The sequence below is a fragment of the Pleurodeles waltl genome, chromosome 1_2 (assembly GCF_031143425.1).
Source record: "Pleurodeles waltl isolate 20211129_DDA chromosome 1_2, aPleWal1.hap1.20221129, whole genome shotgun sequence".
In the NCBI taxonomy this organism is placed as follows: Eukaryota; Metazoa; Chordata; class Amphibia; order Caudata; family Salamandridae; genus Pleurodeles; species Pleurodeles waltl.
Window position 1 is genome coordinate 703,341,007 of NC_090437.1, and position 22,096 is coordinate 703,363,102.

At 41.9% G+C, this 22,096-nt stretch overlaps 1 protein-coding gene across 6 annotated transcripts in view; it reads left to right on the forward strand.

Moving 5' to 3' along the window:
• The window catches only part of ARFIP1 (ARF interacting protein 1), a 359,169-nt gene that overhangs the window by 255,889 nt on the left and 81,184 nt on the right, over window positions 1–22,096 (forward strand). For all 6 annotated transcript variants that reach the window (XM_069242703.1, XM_069242714.1, XM_069242723.1 and 3 more), the window contains one exon: window positions 4,634–4,791. In XM_069242703.1, the coding sequence (XP_069098804.1) occupies window positions 4,634–4,791 (158 nt within the window). The remainder of the gene's footprint in view (window positions 1–4,633; window positions 4,792–22,096) is intronic.

A 22,096-nucleotide genomic window follows, 5' to 3' on the forward strand; every position in this document is an offset into this window, starting at 1 on the left:
AATTATTAGTCAGGAGTCGTTAATGTAGCTCCAGAACACTTTAAAAAGTACTTTCTATTTGTATTTGCTGTTTTAAGCATGGGTCAGGCAAAGACTGAAAATGATTGGCTCGCACAAGCTGGCAAATCAAACAGCCCGCACTGGTAGTGCCCAACGGACAATCACCTATCTCTAGCAATATGAACAGTATATTGAGGTTCTTCAGGCCTGGTTTTATGTCTTTAATAAAGACTTGCCCCTCGATGAGCCTATGCATTGCGAATAGGGATGGCAGCCAGGCAGCCCCGGATGTGGCTAGGTCCTTGCCCGTGGAAATGAAGCCAGATCACATCAGCAATTGTGATAACATCATTTACAGCCCTGTTTACAACTGCCAGGTTCTGACCTTGGCCACAGGGTTTACAGGTTTTACATATACGTTAAGCTGCTGGGGGACGCTTTATTTTCCTGCATATTCTGCTACACAGTGTCAACTAATGGGTTCTCCAAATCCTAGCTCACACCTACGCACTGAACCTCAGTAGGATTAAGAATCCTGCATAATTTCAACACACTATACCCTTTTAAGCATGCAGTTGTTGAAACCAGGAGTGCTCTCAAAGGATGTAACACAAATTCGGAAGCAGAGCAAGGAGCCTTGACATCAGATTACCTTTTGAGCGCCAGATCAGTTTTAACAACTGTCTACTCAGGCCTGAACTCACTGCCGAGTTCTGTTACCGATAGCCACTTTGTTGTGCAATTTTGCAACCCCTGCTAGGAGCTGGGGATGCAAGGCAAAAAAAAAAATACTTGACATGTGAAGTCAACACCAGTTGAGTGCAAATGTTTCAGTGCTGCAGAAAACAGAACGGAAAGCTAGGTGTGGTTGTAAAAACCCTGCAAAAAGTTAAAGATCACACAAGGTCTGTGTGACAGTGAAGTAAAAAACAACTAATGAGATGATTATGGTGTGGTGTAACAGCGCAGTGCAATCAGTGTTTAAGAGGCTGGTTTAAAGAAGCATTATAAAGCAAGGGCTGTAACGCACCTAGCCGAAGCTATGCATGAAACCCTTAGATGCTCATTACCCCAGCAGGACCCAGGCACTTTCTAGCCCTGGATTAAATAAAAGACGGCGCTACGTATGGTGTGCAGGTCCCACCTAAGAGGCCATCCTTCCATAGCAGCTGCAGCGGCATTGAGTGCCTTTGGGGGCACACTGTAACAAGAGCCACCTTCTGGACATCTCTGAGATGGTGCAGTGTGCACAGCCTGTGGATGCTGGGCTGTCAGGAGTCCTGCGACCACCCTGCAGGAGGTGACCAATTACTGCTGACGAGAGCTGGGAGGCTTTCGGTGTAATAAAATGTCACACACATACACAGACAGCATGGTCACAGCAGAGGCGCTTTTGGGAACATGGTGATTCTGCAGAGGAGTCCAAAAAAAGGAACCAGAGCCACGTATGTTTGAACGTCTTCCTTCCCTCCACATTAACACAGTGGAGGGAGGGTGTGTTGTGCACAGTGATGATGATGAGCAGCGCTTGACACACTCCATTGCTACATTAATAATGTATGATTAGCACTTTAGTGCATCCAGTTACATGTCTGTTCGTAAATAACAATTATATTATATTTTTAAGGCATGAGGAATTTAGGTGATTTGCCCAGAATAACGGGGTGTTGAGCGGACGCTAAGACATGAACATGGCTGATTTACAGCCCTGTTTACAAGGGCGCTGTAGCAAATTAAAACATGAGTGTTGCTGAGGAGGGCTCTCCAACAAACAAAAAAAAGTAGTCAGTAGTCCTTTTTACAGTTGCTTAATGAGACAAGTGGAAGACTACAAGTACTAGGGCACTGCTCCATGGGAGTGAACAACTGATGAAAAGGTGGGACAAGTTGACATGATTAAGCACTTGGAAGCAAGCATTTTTAAAAGTCACTGAATGAAACAATTGAAAAGCAATGGGCGGACTGTAACCCCATAAAGTATATACAACATATCTCAAAGTGACAGTGTAAGCGCAGTCTATGCCCAACCTAAAAAACATGCATGCTGTTACTGACGGAATGTGATACCCCTCTTGAGGTAAGTCAGTGTCATAGAAAATTTGTTTCTTAGAAGTATACAACTTTTGTAAAAAAGAGTACACAAATCAAAGATGCAGTAGGCATTGGGTGCAAATTATTACATTAGCATTATAAGAATGTGGATAAGGGGGCTACAAGTTACATTTTTCACTTTTTCTTGTCTCTGCAAAGAGTTAATCCACTGCTGTGGAGCATACATTTGTTTAAATTGGTGTAAGCATGGCATACTGACCCTGTTTTGTGCAAATTGATGCTTAAAAAAAAGAAACTGAGAGCTTTGATGTTCCTACAGCATAAATATTCTTTCATCAGAAGGACTTGGTGCCTATAACTATCATTCTCCACAGGCATACAAGGTAGAGAAGCAAAAGTGCATTTGCGAATATAAAATTAGAAAATATATTCACAAAAGTAACTTAATGGCTTTCTTCAAGTCATATTAAAGCCTAGAAATGCTTTCTGTATCGCTTTCTGTCATCATGGTGTGTTATCACAAGAATAGGAATTTAGTGATATAGTTCAAATTGAAGTAGTTTACGCTCTTCCAGTCTTCCTGCATGTTGCTTTTCTCTTTTTTAGCAGACTTTATTTTTTTTTTTGTGTTCTGGTCAGTGAGATCGTCTTTTCAGCGCAGTGCAGGCCCATGATGCTATTTATGCAAATGATGCTTTGCCATTTTGGAACATCTCTCCATTGCTTAACACAGCCAGCCTGCCAATGAGCATTTCCTACTTAATCTTTCTTCTCTTTCGAGAACTATGCAGTGCGCTGATGGGAGTGATGTTCGTAGCATGCCCGGCCTGGGACCAAGAATGTTGAAGGTTCTTGCTTTTCTATTGCTCCACCTTCTGCCTCATTGCTGACCTCACATCTGCTCCTAAGGATTGTGGCCCCTGTCATCCTCTTCCACTGTCTGTCTCCCCTTCACCTTGCCCTCTAATCCAGGTGTTTGTCACATGTGGCATCAGGAAAAGTAGAGCTCAGGAACCTTTGTTGTCTGATGTGATTAGGAAGCCACTCTGTGCTATGTAATAGGGAAAGGAGCACTGGTATAGAGCTCAAAAACATGGAGGTCGGTACCTGAATGGAGTTGTCAGCACCTCAGTACCTTCTGTTTTCACCTAATTTCCTTTTAACCTAGTCTATCCTCCCAGCACCCATGGTGATCATCTCCAGGCTCTGAACGCCACTAGTGCCCTATTTACCTATCCCACAACGATGAGTAATGTGAAAGATTTAAGCATCTCAGTGAGCTAGGCAGCAATGCTTCCAAGAGGTGCATTCAGGTCAGCTAGTGCTTTATGAGATCAAAAGCATCTAGGATGAGAGTCCTTTTTATCGGGTGGGTGCTCTCGATTTGACAACTGGTTCACCCACTCCGCTGCCTAGACTCGGTAAGAAACCATCGCCATTAAAAGGGTGATAATGCCATGATCCACCAGACAAGATACATTATTGGTTCCACTAAGAATACTGCTGTGTTCAGAAGCCTGGAACACCCTGACAATTTTGTGATAGCTCTTCAACGCGAACACAAATGTGAATCACTTACTTAGATTACATAGCATGACATTCCTATAGGAACTCTCTCCATCCATTTCCGTTGCTCTCGTATGAATACCTTTCAGATTATGCTGGCAGTATATTAAGTGCGATTTGACAAACACCCATCCCTCTGCCTGGACGACTCCTCTTACTACATTTACTACAAGCTGTTTGAATATTTTAAGTACACCTATCTAACAAAATAATCACTTGAGTTGTAAGCCACTGCCATGGTCGCTGCTTGATATGAACACGCTCCTATAATGTGTCAAGATGACGCACTCACTGATCCTCACAACTAGTGATTCTTGCCTGAGGAATGCTCCATTCAAATACCTTAGGAAGTTATTCAGTCATTTTTCCTTGTCCACTAGCCACCAGCCCTTGCCTTCTTACTTGCAACCCCTCTACTTTGGCCACCAAACTATGACTCCCACACCCTCATCGCCATGCCTTACTTCCCCGAGCACCACACTTTCTGCTTTTTTTAAAATAATGCATAATGCCCAGGCCTGTTGTGAGAACTGATGTGGATTAGGCAATATAAATGAAGCTGTCCATTTACCACCAAATTAACTGGTTGATACTTGGGGCCTAGTTTATAGATCAGCGCTTGTGTTAACATGGACAGAAGGTATTTCCGTGAAGGCGTTTACTCCAGCACCATTCTTTTGGTTGGATGTAAACTCTTACTTTTACTACCATCTATAAGTTAGTGGTAGAATGGAGCCTCAATTTGATGAAAAAAAGAAATTGGCAAACAAGCTGTTTGTGTCCTTTATACTCCATTTTTCTGCGCAGATTAATTAGGTACAAAACCTGGCCAGGACCAGGCTCGAATATTATTTGTGCCATGGGCTTTCAGTGCCCCAGTTGGTTTCACTCCTAAATTAATTGCTTTGCGCCAGGAAGCCGTAGAGGCTAGTCAAACACACTTCATCTCTCTTTTAATTTAGTCTTTTCATAGTTGCTTATTACAAGGCTTATTTTTTTCATTTTTGGTTTTTAGGAAGAATTTGGATACAACGCAGAAACCCAGAAACTTCTAGCCAAAAATGGAGATACTCTTCTTGCAGCTATAAACTTTTTCATCTCTAATGTAAACACCTTGGTAAACAAGACAATTGAGGATACATTGATAACTGTGAAACAGTATGAAAATGCAAGGTAAATTATAAAAACTGTTTAGCAACTTACAGTACCATTTTATTTCAGCTGTATGTATTTTATGTAACATATGCAACTAAATTTCAGTTTGATAATGTTACCTTTGCAGGTTCTTTCTCTTTGAAATACACAATCCTTAGTCTGGGACCTCAAGACCCGTTTTACACTCTGGCAGGGTGCTGGGGTGGGCAGATGTGCTTTTGCCTCATAGCGCTGCTTTGGTGTTGAATGAAATGATGCCACCATAGATAACTAGTTCTGTTGCCATAACGTTGCCTAGGTAATGGGACTCCACAACACACTCAGAACTGTGTCCAGTGGCTCAAGTTCTCATCCATGTTGATAACCATATTTATTTGTTATATTTTACTTTGGAAAGGTGTCCCTTTATAATAACTTATTACACATTAGGACTCGTTTTAGGCCAATTAATCTTTTGACCCAGTTGAGAGACACCTTAGAACGAGATAGCTAATCAAGATGTCAATCAGTATGTCAATAATGTTATCAATATTTATTACAACAATGCATTTTACTCTAGTCAAATACATTAATCAACTTGAGACACCACCATGACCTTGCACTCATGAATATCCACACTAGTTTAGTAGAATTTTATGAGTTTTATTCCCTATTAGTTACAATTCTAAAAGTAGATGTGTTAATCTCATAACCAAGAAACAAAACAGCATAGTCACGATATGGCAACTCTAAGATTTCATTAAGGCAAGAATCGCGAACATCAGAACATAATACAGCGTGAACATAGATCAACTTTAGCAGAGTGTCATCAACGCGTCAGTTCACAAAACATAGATTCAGTCGTTTGTCTATTTGCGTCAGTTTTAGTGAGCACCTGTCCTAACCACTGATTAGCATTGGCATGTTGGGCTTCATGCAAAACAATTTAGAACACCAATTTGGAAAACATCTAGCTACGGTCTCTGTCAAAAGTAAGCAGTTGGTACCTAGAAAGGAAAAGCAAACAGACAAATCACAATTGCATTGTCATAGTTACCCTCCAAGGTTTAGGTCAGCACTCAGGTTCAGTCTTCGTCTTCAGGACATCAGTTGATTCACCATCAGTCAGAACTCAGCTCTGGGGCAAAAGGGCCACTTCCCTCATAAGGAGGCAAAGTGTAAATGGGCAATCTAAGGAAGAGGATGGTTTTAGTAAACCAATAGGTCACCAAACAGAGTGACAAAGTTTCTGGATAAAATCAATAGCATTCCCTAACTCAATTCTAATGGTTCTCTGTGTCATGGGTTTTTATCCCTTTTTCGTTGTACATTCCCCTAAAATTTCATTGGTTTACAGTTATACCCCACTATCTTTACCCTATTAGAAAACAGATTATGTCATTAATCGTTCACCCCATATTATTTTACAGACATTTTATTGGTCCATATGATTGATGTCTTCAGAGGTAGCACGTCCGGTATGATTTCATCCTTCTGTAATTCTTTGCACATCTTTTGGTCAGTAGCTCCATTGCCTGTTGTCTTCACCTGTTTGAACGACCTTGTACATTATACTAATCTACACTGTTGCATTTTGACTAACATTTTCTACAAGCAATGTGAATTTCATGAGAACGGATCTACTATGGTTACATTCAGCTTCTAAATGGGGAAAAACAAGAGGTCATGTCCTTTTGCGAGTCAGCACACTGCACGTTTAGAAAAGCACATTTAATATGAGAGCCAGGCAGCTAAACTTCGGCTCATGCTAACTTAAGGCCTACAAAATTCATTAGTACAATTTCAATAACGTAATCATTAATAATTAGTATAAATCATACTTTAATATCATATTTTATCTACATTAGTCATTTTCATTAATCCACGTATATATTGGCGGCCACTCCCCGTGGTCACATTTCAAGTGCACGTTTAAGCAAAATGGATTAATACAATTTCTATGCGGCATTATCACACATTAATTAATAAACATTTCATGTTAATATAGATTATATAAACTACGCTCTCTCAGTCCCTCCTCTGATGACGCTCGTCATCACACAAACCTTTCCCTTTCAACCTTTCACTTTTAATTTTTCACTTTACGAATAATGCACATTTCAACATCTTGTTCTTTGTGTGAGCTCTCCCAAATTTCATTAAACATTTTCTCCCTTTCATGTTCTTCATTCCTCTTGCTTCTTTTTGTCCAATTTCTTCTAATTCTTTCATTAATTTTGCATGCTCCCCATAAACTGAATAAACAGATCAGAACAATTAATAGGCCCCCTAATATTTTTGCAAGCACCCCGTTCCAAATATAACTAAACCAGCTCCCTACTCTGGCAATTCCTTTTTCCAACTTTCTCCGAAACTCAAGGTTCCTTCAAATCTGCACTATCTTTTGTTAGGTTAGTAAGCATACCTCTAATCTTAAAACTATTATCCGGGATAAATGAGCAGCAATGACGCTCGATGACCATCTTACAGACTCCGCCACTCTTTGCTAAAAGAATGTCTAAAGCAAGCCGATTTTGAAGAGTCATAGCTGTTTCCGCAGCAAGTTCAGTATCCATCAGGAATATAGCCCCTGTGAAGTTTGTCAGCATGTTATCCACAATAGTAGACAACTTTCGAATTTTTATGGAGTTTAAGATAACCCCTACTGAAGGAATGATGGCTCCAAATATGTCACCAACGACAGCAGCCGCTGTCTCTCGTTTTTGTCTAGCATGTTGTAATTCAGACATTTTAGGTATTTGCTTTAAGTCATCAATCTGGTAAATCTTTGGGAAAACTATTCCCAAATAACATGTCCCATACCATCCCTTAGGGAGACGGTAATAAGCATTAAGTCCACAGATATAACAGATCCCAGGGATCGCTGGATCCTGTCCATTTAACATGAATGTCCATTTACTCTGAAACAAAAAAACATGCCTGCCTTCACTCTTTCCCACAAATAAAGTGTCATGATCAGATTTTGGCCTATATATACAAAGCCTTCCTACATGTAATGCATCTATAGCTAATTTGCCTTGCGTCTTTATTGCGGTGTAAGCATTATCATTTCCATATGTGTGTTTCTCTAGCCCCTTTTCTAATCTTTCCTTCAGTGCTTTGCGTCTATCATCAGTGTGATCTAAAAAGCTTTTCTTCACAGGTGTTAATAAGCAGGTTAGATTGTTGCGGTGTGCATAAGCTGTCCCAAATGTCAATGTCGGTTCAAAGAAACCTCTAACTAATTTTATGCTATACTCTTTAGCTAACTTGTTCAGAAACTCAATCACAGGTACAAAAGAAAACGCTACATCTAAATTTGAATAAAAATATTGCACGTTCCTGGTCATAGAATCTTGTTAGTAGCAGACTACAGCTTATCCCATATGTTAATGGCAAGCTATGATAAGTAACCCCTTCTTGTACTGATGAAGGAATCTTTGTGCACACATAACAGTTTCTCGCATCCATTGTATCAACATACTCATTCCGTAGGCGATAGAAGACATTAGTGGAGAGTTCCCCCTTTGAATTAGTTCCCTCATGCAAGTGTTGTGTATCTTGCTCCAACTTTTCCCCTGGAGTTAGTTTCGCAGTTTCAGGTTTTGAAGCATTGTTAGTCGCTTTCTTATCCAACCACGGCATTCCCACAATCACACCCACAATTATTATTGCACACACATTACCTAATATAACATTTAACCAACCACACACTTTACCCTTCTTGTTATTACCTCTATTGGAAGCCATGGTCTGTAAAGAATCAGATAGCAGAATAACTCAGCTACAAAAAGTCAACTTAAGGACGATTAAAAGCTCTTCTTTTTAAGTCTCTTTTTCTTTTCTGCATGTATTTACAGCGTTTCGCTCACCCCAGCACCCTTTTGTCAAATCAGGTTAGCAGCTTGTCATATTCGGTTTTCTGAGTCAATTCAGGTTATCAGTGTCACATCCTGTAATTTATAGGTCTCTCTTCCCAGCTTTCAGCTTTCAATTTCAATTTTAACACAGTCTCTTTCTCTGACTAATTTCAGGTACCGTAATATTGGCCTGGTACTTCTCGATCAAAACAAAACACTAAGAATTTGTGTTGCCACTCAGATGTTGTTGCATACGCCCATTCAGGACCCGCGTACCTTCTATTTGCAACCCTTTTCCTTTTCAACCTGCGTTCACTCTGCAGCTCTCCTTCACTTAGATCCTCCTTTCTGGTTGTATCAATGTCTGCCTCTGTTGTCTGACCTGGGACGATCTTTTCCCTTGCAGCTTGTTTCTTTGGCCAATTATCACCTTTATGCGTTTTCTTCCTGCTCGACCTTTCAGGACGCTGAACAGCACCCTCCTCTTGTGCTATGGTGTTTTCTCTTGAAGGACCTGCAACTGGCTCAGGAGATGCCGGTGTGCTTTGACTTTCTTCTGTTATTTCCCCTTCTTCCTTTGGATCTGTAACGGGTTCAAGCTCTAACCCGTATCCGTCTACTTCTGGGTGAACCTCTCCTTGACTGAGTTCTCCTGCTGCCTCTACTGAGATAGGCTCACTGCCACCTCTCTCGAACTCGTTTACTGTTTGAGGGACTAGGCCGTCCTCAGTGGGCTCTCCTGCAGTCTCAGCTCCCCTTTGGCCGTTCTCTGGCCCTGAGACGTCCTTCTTTGGAATTGCTGAGTCGGAAACCTCAAGTTCCTCATCAGTCGGACATGTCACCTTCTTTGTATGACTGGCATGTATCCAGTTTGGAACGCCTGCACATTTCACAGCAGTAGTTGTTGTCAGTATTACTTGATATGGCCCCTTCCAGCGCGGCTCCAAACACGATTTCCTCACGTGCTTCTTGACAACCACCCAGTCACCGGTTTGCAGGTTGTGACCTGGATCACTGATCGGTGGCAATGTGTTGGCCTCCACCTGGTGGGAAAAAGAGCGGACCACATCAGCCAAACCTTTGCAGTAGTCCAACACCATATCATCCGTGATATTCACAATTGCATTTGCAGGTACTGCGGGCAACCTCTTAGCTGTCCCCATCAAGATTTCATGGGGTGATAGTCCTGTCTTCTTATCGGGTGTGTTTCTCATTGACATTAGCACTAAAGGCAATGCATTGGTAGCTGCACACATTTTTGCCATTCTCGACTTCAAGGTACCATTCATCTGTTCCACTAGTCCTGATGCTTCTGGGCAGTAGCTACAATGCAGCTTTTGTGTAATGTCTAATGCAGCACACAAGAGTTTCATCACCTCATTGTCGAAGTGTTTGCCCCTATCCGATTCTAAAGAGACTGGAAACCCGAACCTGGGTATTAGCTCTCTAAGTAACATCTTCGCAACTGTGACACTATCATTCCTACGTGTAGGGTAAGCTTCAATCCAATGGCTGAAAACACACACAATCACCAACACGTACTTCAATCCTCCACATACAGGCATTTCAATAAAATCAATTTGCATCTTGCTGAACGGACCTCCAGCTCTCCCTATGTGGCTCAAAGTGACCACAGTTCCCTTTCTTGCATTCATCTGTTGACAGATGATGCACCTGTGACAGGTAACCTCTGCGGCTTGTCTGAATTTTGAAGTGAACCAATCAATTTCGAACAATCTGATCATTGTGTCTCTCCCAAGATGTGCCTGTCCATGATAGAGCCTTTCAAACTGTGATAAAAGACTATTTGGCAAAACTAGTTTCCCCTCCTCTGAGACCCACAAGTCATCAGCTCTTTGTTCGCATTGCATTCGCTGCCAGGAGAGTTTCTCTTCCCTGCTAGCACGACCCTGCAGTGATTTTAGCTCATCTAATGTGTCAATGACTCTTAATGCAAAGTTCAGGCATGTCTCATTTTCAGTTTGCAGTAACAATTCCCACTGTTCCTTGAACGATATACAGTTCAGTGCGCAAAACCTTGCGACTTGATCTGCATAGCCGTTTCCCATCGACACAAAGTCTTGTGACTTAACGTGAGCATTGCATTTCACCACGGCAATTTCAAGAGGTAACTGAATCGCATGTAACAAATCCTTAATCTCTTTGCCATTTTTCACTGGAGAACCAGAAGAGGTCATGAAACCCCTCTGTGACCACAATTGGCCAAAATCATGTACAATGCCAAATCCGTATCTGCTGTCAGTATAGATAGTGACTTTTAAATTTTCAGCTGCGTGGCATGCCTTAGTAAGGGCAATAAACTCAGCCACTTGTGCGGAATACAATCTCTCGAGCCAGGAAGCTTCTATAATACCGGTGATTGTAAACACAGCATAACCAGCTCTTAGTATTCCGACTGAGTCTCTCAAAAATGATCCATCAACGAACATAATGCAGTCATTTTCCTTTAACTGCGTATCTTTGATGTCAAGACTGGGTTTGGTACATAGTCATGCTCCACTTCCTCATTGTGTTATTAATCTCAGTGTTTTCAACTGGAAGTAGAGTTGCCGGCTTTAATACAGTACATCGCTTTAATGAGACATTAGGTGACCCCAAAATAATTGTCTCATATCGGGTAAGCCGGGCATTTGTCATGTGCTGAGTCTTAGTTCGAGTCAACAGAATTTCAACTGAATGTGGAACCATTATTGTAAAGGAATGTCCCATCACTATGCCTTCACACTGTGTGAGGCTCTGACCAACTGCTTCAACTGCGCGCAAACAACCCGGTAAGGCTGCTACAACTGGGTCCAAGGTAGCTGAAAAAATATGCTACGGGCGGTTTGCACCTCCATGGACCTGTGTTAAGACAGACAAAGAACAAGCATCCCGTTCATGACAAAACAGCAGAAAAGGCTTTGTGTAATCAGGCATTCCTAAAGCTGGTGCCCTGCACATACACTCTCAATTCCATGAATGACTCAATTTCTTCCTCGGACAGAGTTATAGTATACGGTTCATCCTTAGTTTCCTTGCCTGTCCGCTTTATCAATGGTTTAGAGATAATCGAAAAGTTGGGAATCCACTGGCGACAGTAGCCCACCATTCCCAAAAACATTCTGACATCTCTCTTTGTTGTCGGGGGGTTCATCTGTAGTATGGCTGTCACCCTTTCCTTTGATATTCTCCTGGACCCTTTCTCAATCAAGTGCCATAAGTATTTCACCTCTTTCTGACAATACTGCAGCTTCTTTGGGGACACTTTATGTCCGTTATTTCCCAAATGGTTCAGTAAGGCAATTGTGTCATACCTGCAGTCATCTTTCGTTCTGGACGCAATCAGCAAATTGTCAATTTACTGCACCAGAGTCGAACTGAAAGGCAGTGCTAAGGACTCTAAGTCCTTCTTCAATATCTGATTGAAGATAGATGGTGACTCAGAAAACCTTTGCGGAATTCTGTACCAACTATACACCTTGTCCAGGAATTTAAAACTGAATAAAAATTGGCTGTCCTCATGAAGAGGCACCGAAAAGAGTGCTTGTGACAAGTCAACAACGGTGAACCACTCTGCATCACACGGAACCTGAAACATAATCACTGCTGGATTTGGCACTATGGGGCAACATTTTACCACAATCTTGTTTATTTTTCCCAAATCCTGCACGATTCGAACCTTCCCACAAGGCTTTTTCAACCCCATTATTGGTGAATTACATGGACTGCTCAATACTTCCTTCAGGACTCCTTGCTTTACAAAGTCTGCAATTATCTGCGACACCTGTATAAGGACTTCTTGTGCCATGTGATACTGCAGCACCTGAGGAAACACTGCATTCGGCTTCACCTGTACCTTAACTGGTTCAGCTCCTTTTATCAGTCCCACTTCCTTTCCTGTTAAGTCCCACACTTTCTCTGTCACCGTTCCTTGCAATTCAACTGGCAAGTCAGTCACTGTAAGCATCGGGAATAAGGTTATCAAAGGGTAATCTTCATTTGCAGTCTCTGTTTCTGATTCTGTAAATTGCCCCTCATCCCCCTCATCATCACTGTTTGTCTGCACCTCAATTCCATCATTAGAACAGGTAATCGAACATTTCGTCTTGCACAGTAAGTCTCTTCCCAGTAGGGATACAGGACTCGAATCGCAGACTACAAACTTATGCAGTCCCTAAAAGTTTCCAGTCTCAACTTGAACCGGATCGGTAATCGGGTTTGTCAAATACTGATTTGCTACTCCTACCACTCTTATGGTACGTCCTGATGGTGGCAATTTCAGAACTTCTGCACTTCTGACTGTGTAGCTCCCGTGTCAACCAAGAATGATACCTTGTGACCCATCACCTTTCCCTCTACATAGGGTCCCCTCTGATCTACTTCTAGGGACGCTGCAAGCCTACACTCTTCACTGTCTGAACTGTCATCCGACAATTCATCATTCATTCCATCTTCACCACGCAATGGGAACTGCTGCACTGTATTTTTTTGACTCATCATTTGGCCTGTGACCTGCTGAGGAAGCATCACCTGTTGCTGTCCCATTGGAGCTAATGGTAATTGCATTTGCTGTCTAGGTACCATGGGAATCTGCTGTTGCACTTGCTGCATTTGTGCTGGTTGAACACGCGACATTTGCATTTGCTGCATGGGCTGTAACCCCTGCATCTGAACCATGTTATTCTGGAAGTTTTGATTTTGACCTCTCATTTTTGGACCTCTCATATTTTGAAATGTACCGACATCAGTGCTTTGTTGAACGACACCATCATGCACCGCATGCGGGCATTCCCGCTTCCAATGCCCCACGCCCCCGCACGCGTGGCATGGTGACATCTTTTTCATCCCCTGCGCATCATTTTGAACCACAACAGTGTTCAAGTCTGGACCGCGATTCACAAAACCTCGACCTCGGCCTCTCGGTTGCACCTGAAACACGCCATTCCCTTGCGGTTGTTACTGTACCCTCTGCTGGATTCCATTCCCTTGCATACCTGCCTGCGCTGCCCTTATCTGCATCACCATCACTTTCCCCTTCAGCTTTCTCTGCTTTAGCTCAATCTCGTCACTACAGTATTTTGCATACTGCAACACCTCATCAATCAGCTTCGCTTGCCAACAAATCAGATGATTCTTAATCATCTGGCCAACCTCTGGTCTCATCCCTTCAGCGAATCTAAACACAAGATGGTTCATGTCTTTCGGCTCTATAGTCTCAGTACCACTATAATGTTTGAATGCTTTCAACAACCTCTCATTATAAGCATGGATTGTCTCTTTAACCTCCTGTGAGGTCCGGTCGATTTTCTGCCAATCAGTCACTTTCGGCGACACTTTCTGCTTCAAAAACTCAATCACTTTATGATAGTACTTCATCACCTCCTCAGATGGTGCTCCGGTCACCTTATCCCTTGCCGGTTCTTGCGTCGGCCAATCCACACCTCTCTTGCACTCAAGCCATAAGTCGGGCGGAACAATAATCTCAAACAAGGTATTCAAGTCTTCCCAGATACACTTTTCAAGTTTCACAAACCTGTCTGTCTGCTGATACCACTCTATCGGTTTCTCCCTCAACCTGGGGTAATCGTTTGTGAATGATAAAATGTCTCCTCTAGTCCAAGGTACATGGACTAGAACCCCTCCAGCTGTTTCTCTCATAGGTAACATCTTTACTGTCTCAGTGTCCGGTGAAGCTCTAACAGAGCTCTGAGGTCTAACAAAGATCTGAGTCTTTCTGCTGCTTGTTCTCTTGATAGAATGGGATGGGGGGTTCTTGTGAACCCTCCTCTTGTCATTTCTGGTGTCCTCACTCCCTGATTGCATGTGCCTGACTTATCTTGCGCATACAGTGGTACTGGTGGACCGACAGTAATTGGTAATGATTTGGCAGCTGTCTGACCTGGTCCCAAACCCCGCGGCTGGGGCAGCAGTTGCAGAGTTGGCTCAATCTGCACTAACCTCGATTTTGTATATATTGGGTCAGGCGGCACTATCAGATTCGTAGTAGTCTCTAGTACTGGGACGTCTGGATAGATTCTCTGTGTCTGCGGTGGAGGTTGCAACTGTATCTGCATGTCTGGCGCAGTGGGTACACTGACACCATTCTGCATCAAACTTGTATCACTAGTCTCTACTGTATCAGTAACTCCCTTCTCCTGCGTCTGGTTCCCAGGACCCGCACTACTGCTTGGGGCATTGTCGTCCACTGCATAAGGTGGCGGGTGATCATGTAACAACTAATTACGAAATTCTTTGTTGTCTGAGTCATCTTCTTCTATCCTGGACCTCTTAGTCTCTTTAGGCTTATTAGAGTCTTTATCTGTCTTGCAAGTGGCTTTCTTTCCCTGTGTTTCGTCTCCCTGTGTTATTGCTGGGAACAATTTGAGTCCGTCAACTATTCCTCTTCTCCACATTTTGCTCATATTGTCCCATCTAGCCTCAGCTAAGGTCTTTTCTGCCCTTCTCTTTCTCCTCTCGAAATTCTGCTGTCTTTGTTTAATAGCCATTAAATCCCAGACTGCTAATGCCTCATACTGAGCTGGCCTCGGAGGTGGCTTTTGTACACTTAACATCCACCTAAAATTTTCTAAAGTTCTTGTATTGAACGTTCCGTGTTCTGGAAACGCCAAACATCTCTCCTTTTCTGTCAATTTGCACCACTGTTTCATCCATAAGCAAAGCAAAAATCCCTTTTCCTCCATTACTATATAGGCTGGAGTACCCTCAGGCGGTGTAGGCTCCCCTTCACTTGCCATAATGTATGCGTCTCCTTTCAGAGCGCTTCTAAAAGCTTTGATAAAATTCATCTTTGCGTCTTTAATTTGTTTTGTATTTAATCAGGAAGCGACTTTAATTCCCAGGACACTCTTCACCCACCTTTCTCAACCTATTGCCTCTCACGGACGGCTGCCAATCCGTGCGCGACCCCTCTCGGCAACTGACCTATCCCAGCGCGGCACCACTGACGTCACACACACTGCAGCTGACAAAGTCTTGCGGCTTGTCCGCCCCTCACTGGATTCGCACCAAACTAATGCAAATTACTGAAAGCACCTTTAGCAATAACAACAACTCAAAGTTGCCGGTTTACTAAAGGAAGGGTACACATTCGCTTCAGAACTTTATAGAGATTTCACTTTAAGCCTCGGCCCCTACTCTCTCCTTCTCAGTTCCCGCATACGCAAGCAGAATTCGACCCGCAAATCCTACTCTCGACTTGTCAATGGTTTGTCCTAGTGCACTTTAGAACTTGCCAAATCTCCATCGAAGATTTCACACACTATTGACTCAAACTCGACTTGTCAACCACGCCCGATAGACCTAACTAAACTGCACAAATTACAACATAAACCCAAGTGTCTCCTACACTTGTCAATATACTCTGGAGTCTTAGACCGCGACGGGTCCGTACATTAACAACCAACCACGTGGATCCTTGTTTTTGAGCACAAAGCGCCACACTCATATGAAGTACACCGACTTCCCTACTCTCATACTGCGGAGTACGCCCACTCCTACTAAAACAACATTACCTGGCCTAAATACACGCAAACTTCACAAATCACCTGCAAAATGCATAAGCTGAGCAAGCGCAAATCCTACACCACACATGCTAAAACGCCGAGAACTTTCCCAACTCACTTAGGCAGGCTCCGAGATCCCGGGAAAGTCATGGGGAATTTAGAAACACATCATATTTCCAATTTGCATTATCTAAGAAAAACAATCTAAACAATAATTCTCCGTCCTAGGGCCCCAAAGGGCCAAACCGTCGCTCTGCTACCAGAACTGCTAACGCGTCCCTTTATAATAATTTATTACACATTGTAGTGCTTTCCTCTTATCTAGTTTCTAAGCACTAACATAACACAACAGAAATGCACTTCTGAGGTCAAAGAAGACTTTTATTGTTGTTAATTCTTCCCCAACCACAATATTTATGAATGACGAATTAGTAGCTTTCAAGTCCGCGTTAATCAAACAAAATATATCAGTTTGCAATATACACAGCAGGTTATATTTATAAGATATTGAATGCAAAGCAAAACAAACACTTCACCGTGTGGGAACTATCTACAGCTTCATCTTTCTAAGGTCTGCAAGCTGATGACCCCTGTCAGCCGCGAGAAAGAGAGATTCATCTACCCACACGGGATTGCTGGCAGCTGGCGCCAAGCTCCAGCACGAGGTCCGGCAGATTCGAATCTGACTCTCTGCAGCCTGTTACATTCGTTACAAAGGTGTGCCCCCTCCTCTCAGACCTGGGAAACTGAGCAAGCCTTTTGGAGACTGGCCAGGTCTCCAAGACTACTCCTGTTCCCAAGCTCAAGCAGAGAGAACAACACCCATGTACTCTCTCTTATCATGTCTAGTCTACTGTGAGAAAAACATCTTGGTTCTCTGGTGCAAAAACACAGCTTGGAAAAATACAGCTTGGATTCTCAACTGCAAGATCTAACTCCACGTTAAAGGCAATAGGCAGCTAACCTAAGTATCAAATGCAATGTCATGTTAAAGGCAATAGGCAGCTAACCTAAATATCAAATGCAATGTCTAGTGTCATGTCAAAGCCAATAGGCATCTAAGCTGAATACAAAATGCAATGTCTTATATCATGTCAAAGCCCATAGGCAGCTGAGCTGAATACAAAATGCAATGTATAATATCATGTCAAAGCCAATAGGCAGCTGAGCTGAATATAAAATGCAATGTATAATATCATGTCAAAGCCAATAGGCAGCGGAGCTGAATACAAAATGTAATGTATAATATCATGTCAAAGCCAATAGGCAGTTAAGCTGAATATAAAATGCAATATATAATATCATGTCAAAGCCGATAGGCAGAATATCTAATAGCATGTCAAAGTCAATAGGCAGCTAAACTGAATACATCATGTCAAAGCCAATAGGCGGCTAGACTGGATACAGCATGTCAAAGCCAATAGGCAGAATACAGAATGTAATGGCTAATGCAATGTCAAAGCCCATAGGCGGCTCAACTGAATACAGAAAGTAATGGCTAATACCATGTCAAAGCCCATAGGCGGCTAAACTGAACAAAACATACCATGTGCTACTGGTGAACATTGAGCAATTAATATGCGCAGTGGTGAAACACAAAGTCATTGGTCAAAACAAAATTTAACAAATGGCAGTACACACATTAGGACTCGTTTTACGCCAATTAATCTTTTGACCCAGTTGAGAGAGACCTTAGAACGAGATAGCTAATCAATATGTCAATCAATATGTCAATAATGTTATAAATATTTATTACAACAATGCATTTTACTGTATTCAAAGACATTAATCAACTTGAGACACCACCATGACCTTGCAGTCATGAATAACCACACCAGTTTAGTAGAGGTTTATGAGTTTTATTCCCTATTAGTTACAATTCTAAAAGTAGATGTGTTAATCTCATAACCAAGAAACAAAACAGCATAGTCACGATATGGCAACTCTGATAAGATTTCATTAAGGCAAGAATCGCGAACATCAGAACATAACACGGCGTGAACATAGATCAACTTTAGCAGAGTGTCATCAACGCGTCAGTTCACAAAACATAGATTCAGTCGTTTGTCTATTTGCGTCAGTTTTAGTGAGCACCTGTCCTAACCACTGATTAGCATTGGCATGTTGGGCTTCATGCAAAACAATTTAGAACACCAATTTGGAAAATATCTAGCTACGGTCTCTGTCAAAGGTAAGCAGTTGGTACCTAGAAAGGAAAAGCAAACAGACAAATCACAATTGCATTGTCATAGTTACCCTCCAAGGTTTAGGTCAGCACTCAGGTTCAGTCTTCGTCTTCAGGACATCAGTTGATTCACCATCAGTCAGAACTCAGCTCTGGGGCAAAAGGGCCACTTCCCTCATAAGGAGGCAAAGTGTAAATGGGCAATCTAAGGAAGAGGATGGTTTTAGTAAACCAATAGGTCACCAAACAGAGTGACAAAGTTTCTGGATAAAATCAATAGCATTCCCTAACTCAATTCTAATGGTTCTCTGTGTCATGGGTTTTTATCCCTTTTTCGTTGTACATTCCCCTAAAATTTCATTGGTTTACGGTTATATCCCACTATCTTTACTCTATTAGAAAACAGATTGTCATTAATCTTTCACCCCATATTATTTTACAGACATTTTATTGGTCCATATGATTGACGTCTTCAGAGGTAGCACGTCTGGTATGATTTCATCCTTCTGTAATTCTTTGCACATTTTTCGGTCAGTAGCTCCATTGTCTTCACCGGTTTGAACGACCTTGTACATTATACTAATCTACGCTGTTGCATTTTGACTAACATTTTCAACAAGCAATGTGAATTTCATGAGAACGGATATACTATGGTTACATTCTGCTTCTAGTTTGGAAAAAACAAGAGGTCATGTCCTTTCGCGAGTCAGCACACTGCATGTTTAGAAAAACACATTTAATATGAGAGCCAGGCAGCTAAACTTCGGCTCATGCTAACTTAAGGCCTACAAAATTCATTAGTACAATTTCAAAAACGTAATCATTAATAATTAGTATAAATCATACTTTAATATCAACATTAGTCATTTTCATTAATCCACGTATACATTAGCGGCCTCTCCCCGTGGTCACATTTCAAGTGCACGTTTAAGCAAAATGTATGAATACAATTTCTATGCGGCATTATCACACATTAATTCATAAACATTTCATGTTACTATAGATTATATAAGCTAAGGTCTCTCAACTTTAAGGATCCACTTCTGGCCTTTGGAGTTTTAGAGTACAGTTTATGCAAAATAATAAAGTAATACATCTTACGAGTGTTGTAGTGTTTGGCAGTTTGTCATAGCAGCAGAAAACCTGAAGCTTGACGTGCTATGACTTCAAAAGATCATGGCCTTTACGAAAAACAGGCTGGTGGCTTGAGTAGTTTTGCCTCTTGGGAGTCGAGAATCTGTGCAAATTGATGAATAAACCTATTCCTATATTGATGGTCCAGGACTCCCATTGATTTCTTTTGGCAGGATTGGCACCAAGGAAACACAAAAGTGATCTTGGCCTTTCCAAAACATACATTTATCAGGAAAACTAGACAAAGAGAAAAACTCACCCATATAGTGAGGAAACGTCCTGGACTGTGGAGTAATTTGGGAAACTTCTTTGGGACCAAGATTCAAGGCTGTTGTGGAGCATGTGAGGGAGACTTTTGTCCCGGTAGCGCAGTTAAATCTTTCAAGTAGGAGTTCCATGTCATTATGACTTAGTTGACAGTTGTTGGTCCCCTTGTTTCCACTCCCCCCTTATACATTCTGCCAGTCCTGCATAGCAGTGTAACCAGCATAGGAGATTGATGCTGTGCTACCCACCTATCCATAAATGGGGTGATGGAGAACTAGCCTGATCTGCATCTTCAGAAAGAGGCATGACGGGTCGAGTGAGGTGCAGTCTGAAGAAATGATGAATTAATGATTTCAGTGCCTCACTTGCTTGTCTGTATGTGTGCAAAATGTGTCCACGGTAAGGCCAGGTTCAGATATTGTTAGATCCTTTCAAAAGTTTATTGAAGGTTCATCTCATTTTCAGGATCGTTATAAGTGTGAAGTTCATTTTTCTAAAGCAGACAACTTCATATAGAGCCTTAAGGTGATGAACGGTGATATACCAGATCTCAAGATGTCAGTGCTTGGCATGCTTCCAGAGAGATTATGAGTTAAAAAAAAAAGTTGGACCTATTATTCAGTGAGTGGATTATAATTTTGACGGTTCTTGTTTCTCGGGCCGTGGATCTGATCTTCTGATGGAGATCCACTGTGTTTGCACAATCAGGTGGGCCGTCGCAGGACCGAACAGATGTGATTTTCAATCCCGAAGCATCATATGAAAGTGGTGACACATGCCCCTTTGACTGGGTTGGAAGCACATATAAAATCTAAATGTGCATAGTCTCATGCAGTGAAAGAGGACTCGACATCACTTTGTTGGTGTACTCAAAATGACAAGGTTGAACTTAACAGGTTTTCTACCTTGTACACAAGTAATGAAAGATTTGGTTATAATGGCATTCAGTAGATATTCACGGTGCTCATGTGTTGATAGAGAGTGATGTCCAGGCAGATGTTCCAAGGAGGCTTGAGATGTCTTCCCAGGAGTGGAGTGTTAATATTGTTGAGGTCTGAACTATTATGGAAATGTGAGGATTCCACAAATGTACTTATAATGAGTGCTTAAATTTTCCCTCTGAAATTCTGAAAAGCTGTGATTTGGGAGTAAAAGTATCTTTTCCCTGCACTTTCAATATTGTACATCATTTTCAAACCATAACAGTATCTTTATTGACTCTGAATTGGCCCAGGAAGTTGTATTTTGTGGCTCCTTGTCAGCATTAGCAAAATACATCAGACCACTGGTATTCCCATTTGTGCTGTCTCAGAGATAGGCTGTTTGTTGCACCCAAACATCACCAGTCTGCGTTTGTACGGGTGACTTCTGTAGGGTTGAGGTGTATTGCAGTGAGGTATTGACATTATGGATGTGATGATGAGTGCAAAAACAAAGAGCATAAGATGTCTGTGTGGTAGCAAGTAGATGAGGTTCTATCTTTGTGAGAGCAGCATCTTCAACTATTAAAGGTTTCTATGTCTGTGGCACTTGCTTTTGATTTCCATCTTCTAAAGAGGATTTGCAGGTGTTGATTTTAGATGGTTTCTTAACAACAGTTCCAACCAAACATTTTGGAGTAGCTTGAACGACCTATCCATTTTTAGGTTGCAGCCTACCAGACTGCTCAGCTATCTAGGTATGCAAACGACATCTTGGGGAGTTTCAGAAAGTTGACATGGGTATACATACACTACGTCGAATGCGATTGACTTTGTGGTTGTAACTCGCGTTTTCTTGCTTCTCCTTTGCTGTCTTAATTTGATTTAGGCTATCCAGGTTCAGTTTGTCCCACCTGAAGATAAAACAGTGCTCATTGAATACTTCCACAAACTCCTTTTCTGTCAACAGACCTTTTTCTTATCTGTCACGTTTGCTGGGCATTCAAAGACTGAGTTCAAATGTCAAGCTGTGCTGTAGGAGCCTGGTTATTTTGTTTTGCTTTCTGCTGACTTCAAAGTGACAGCCTTTACAGGAAAGATGAATGCAGCGCACTTTCTTATATGGTGCCTGCCTGTTTGTGTCCTTTTTTATTTTTATTTTACAGAAAGCCATCTCAAAAAGTATCTCGTTAGTCACCTGCACAAAATATTTTCATGTTTGTTTGCAATATTCTCTTCTTTGCTGAGTCCATTTGATTTGTGAAACTGCCTTTTTAGGAACAAAGTACAAAAACTCATTTCAGTCTCGGTGTCACCCTAACATATGGTGATCATGGTCAATTTGCACTGTTTATGGCCTCCTCACTGTCAAGCACAGGATAAGATCTTTTCTAAGGAAAGAGCCAGACATATTGTAGCACAATTTTACAATGCTTGGTGTTCACTTTGATGTGT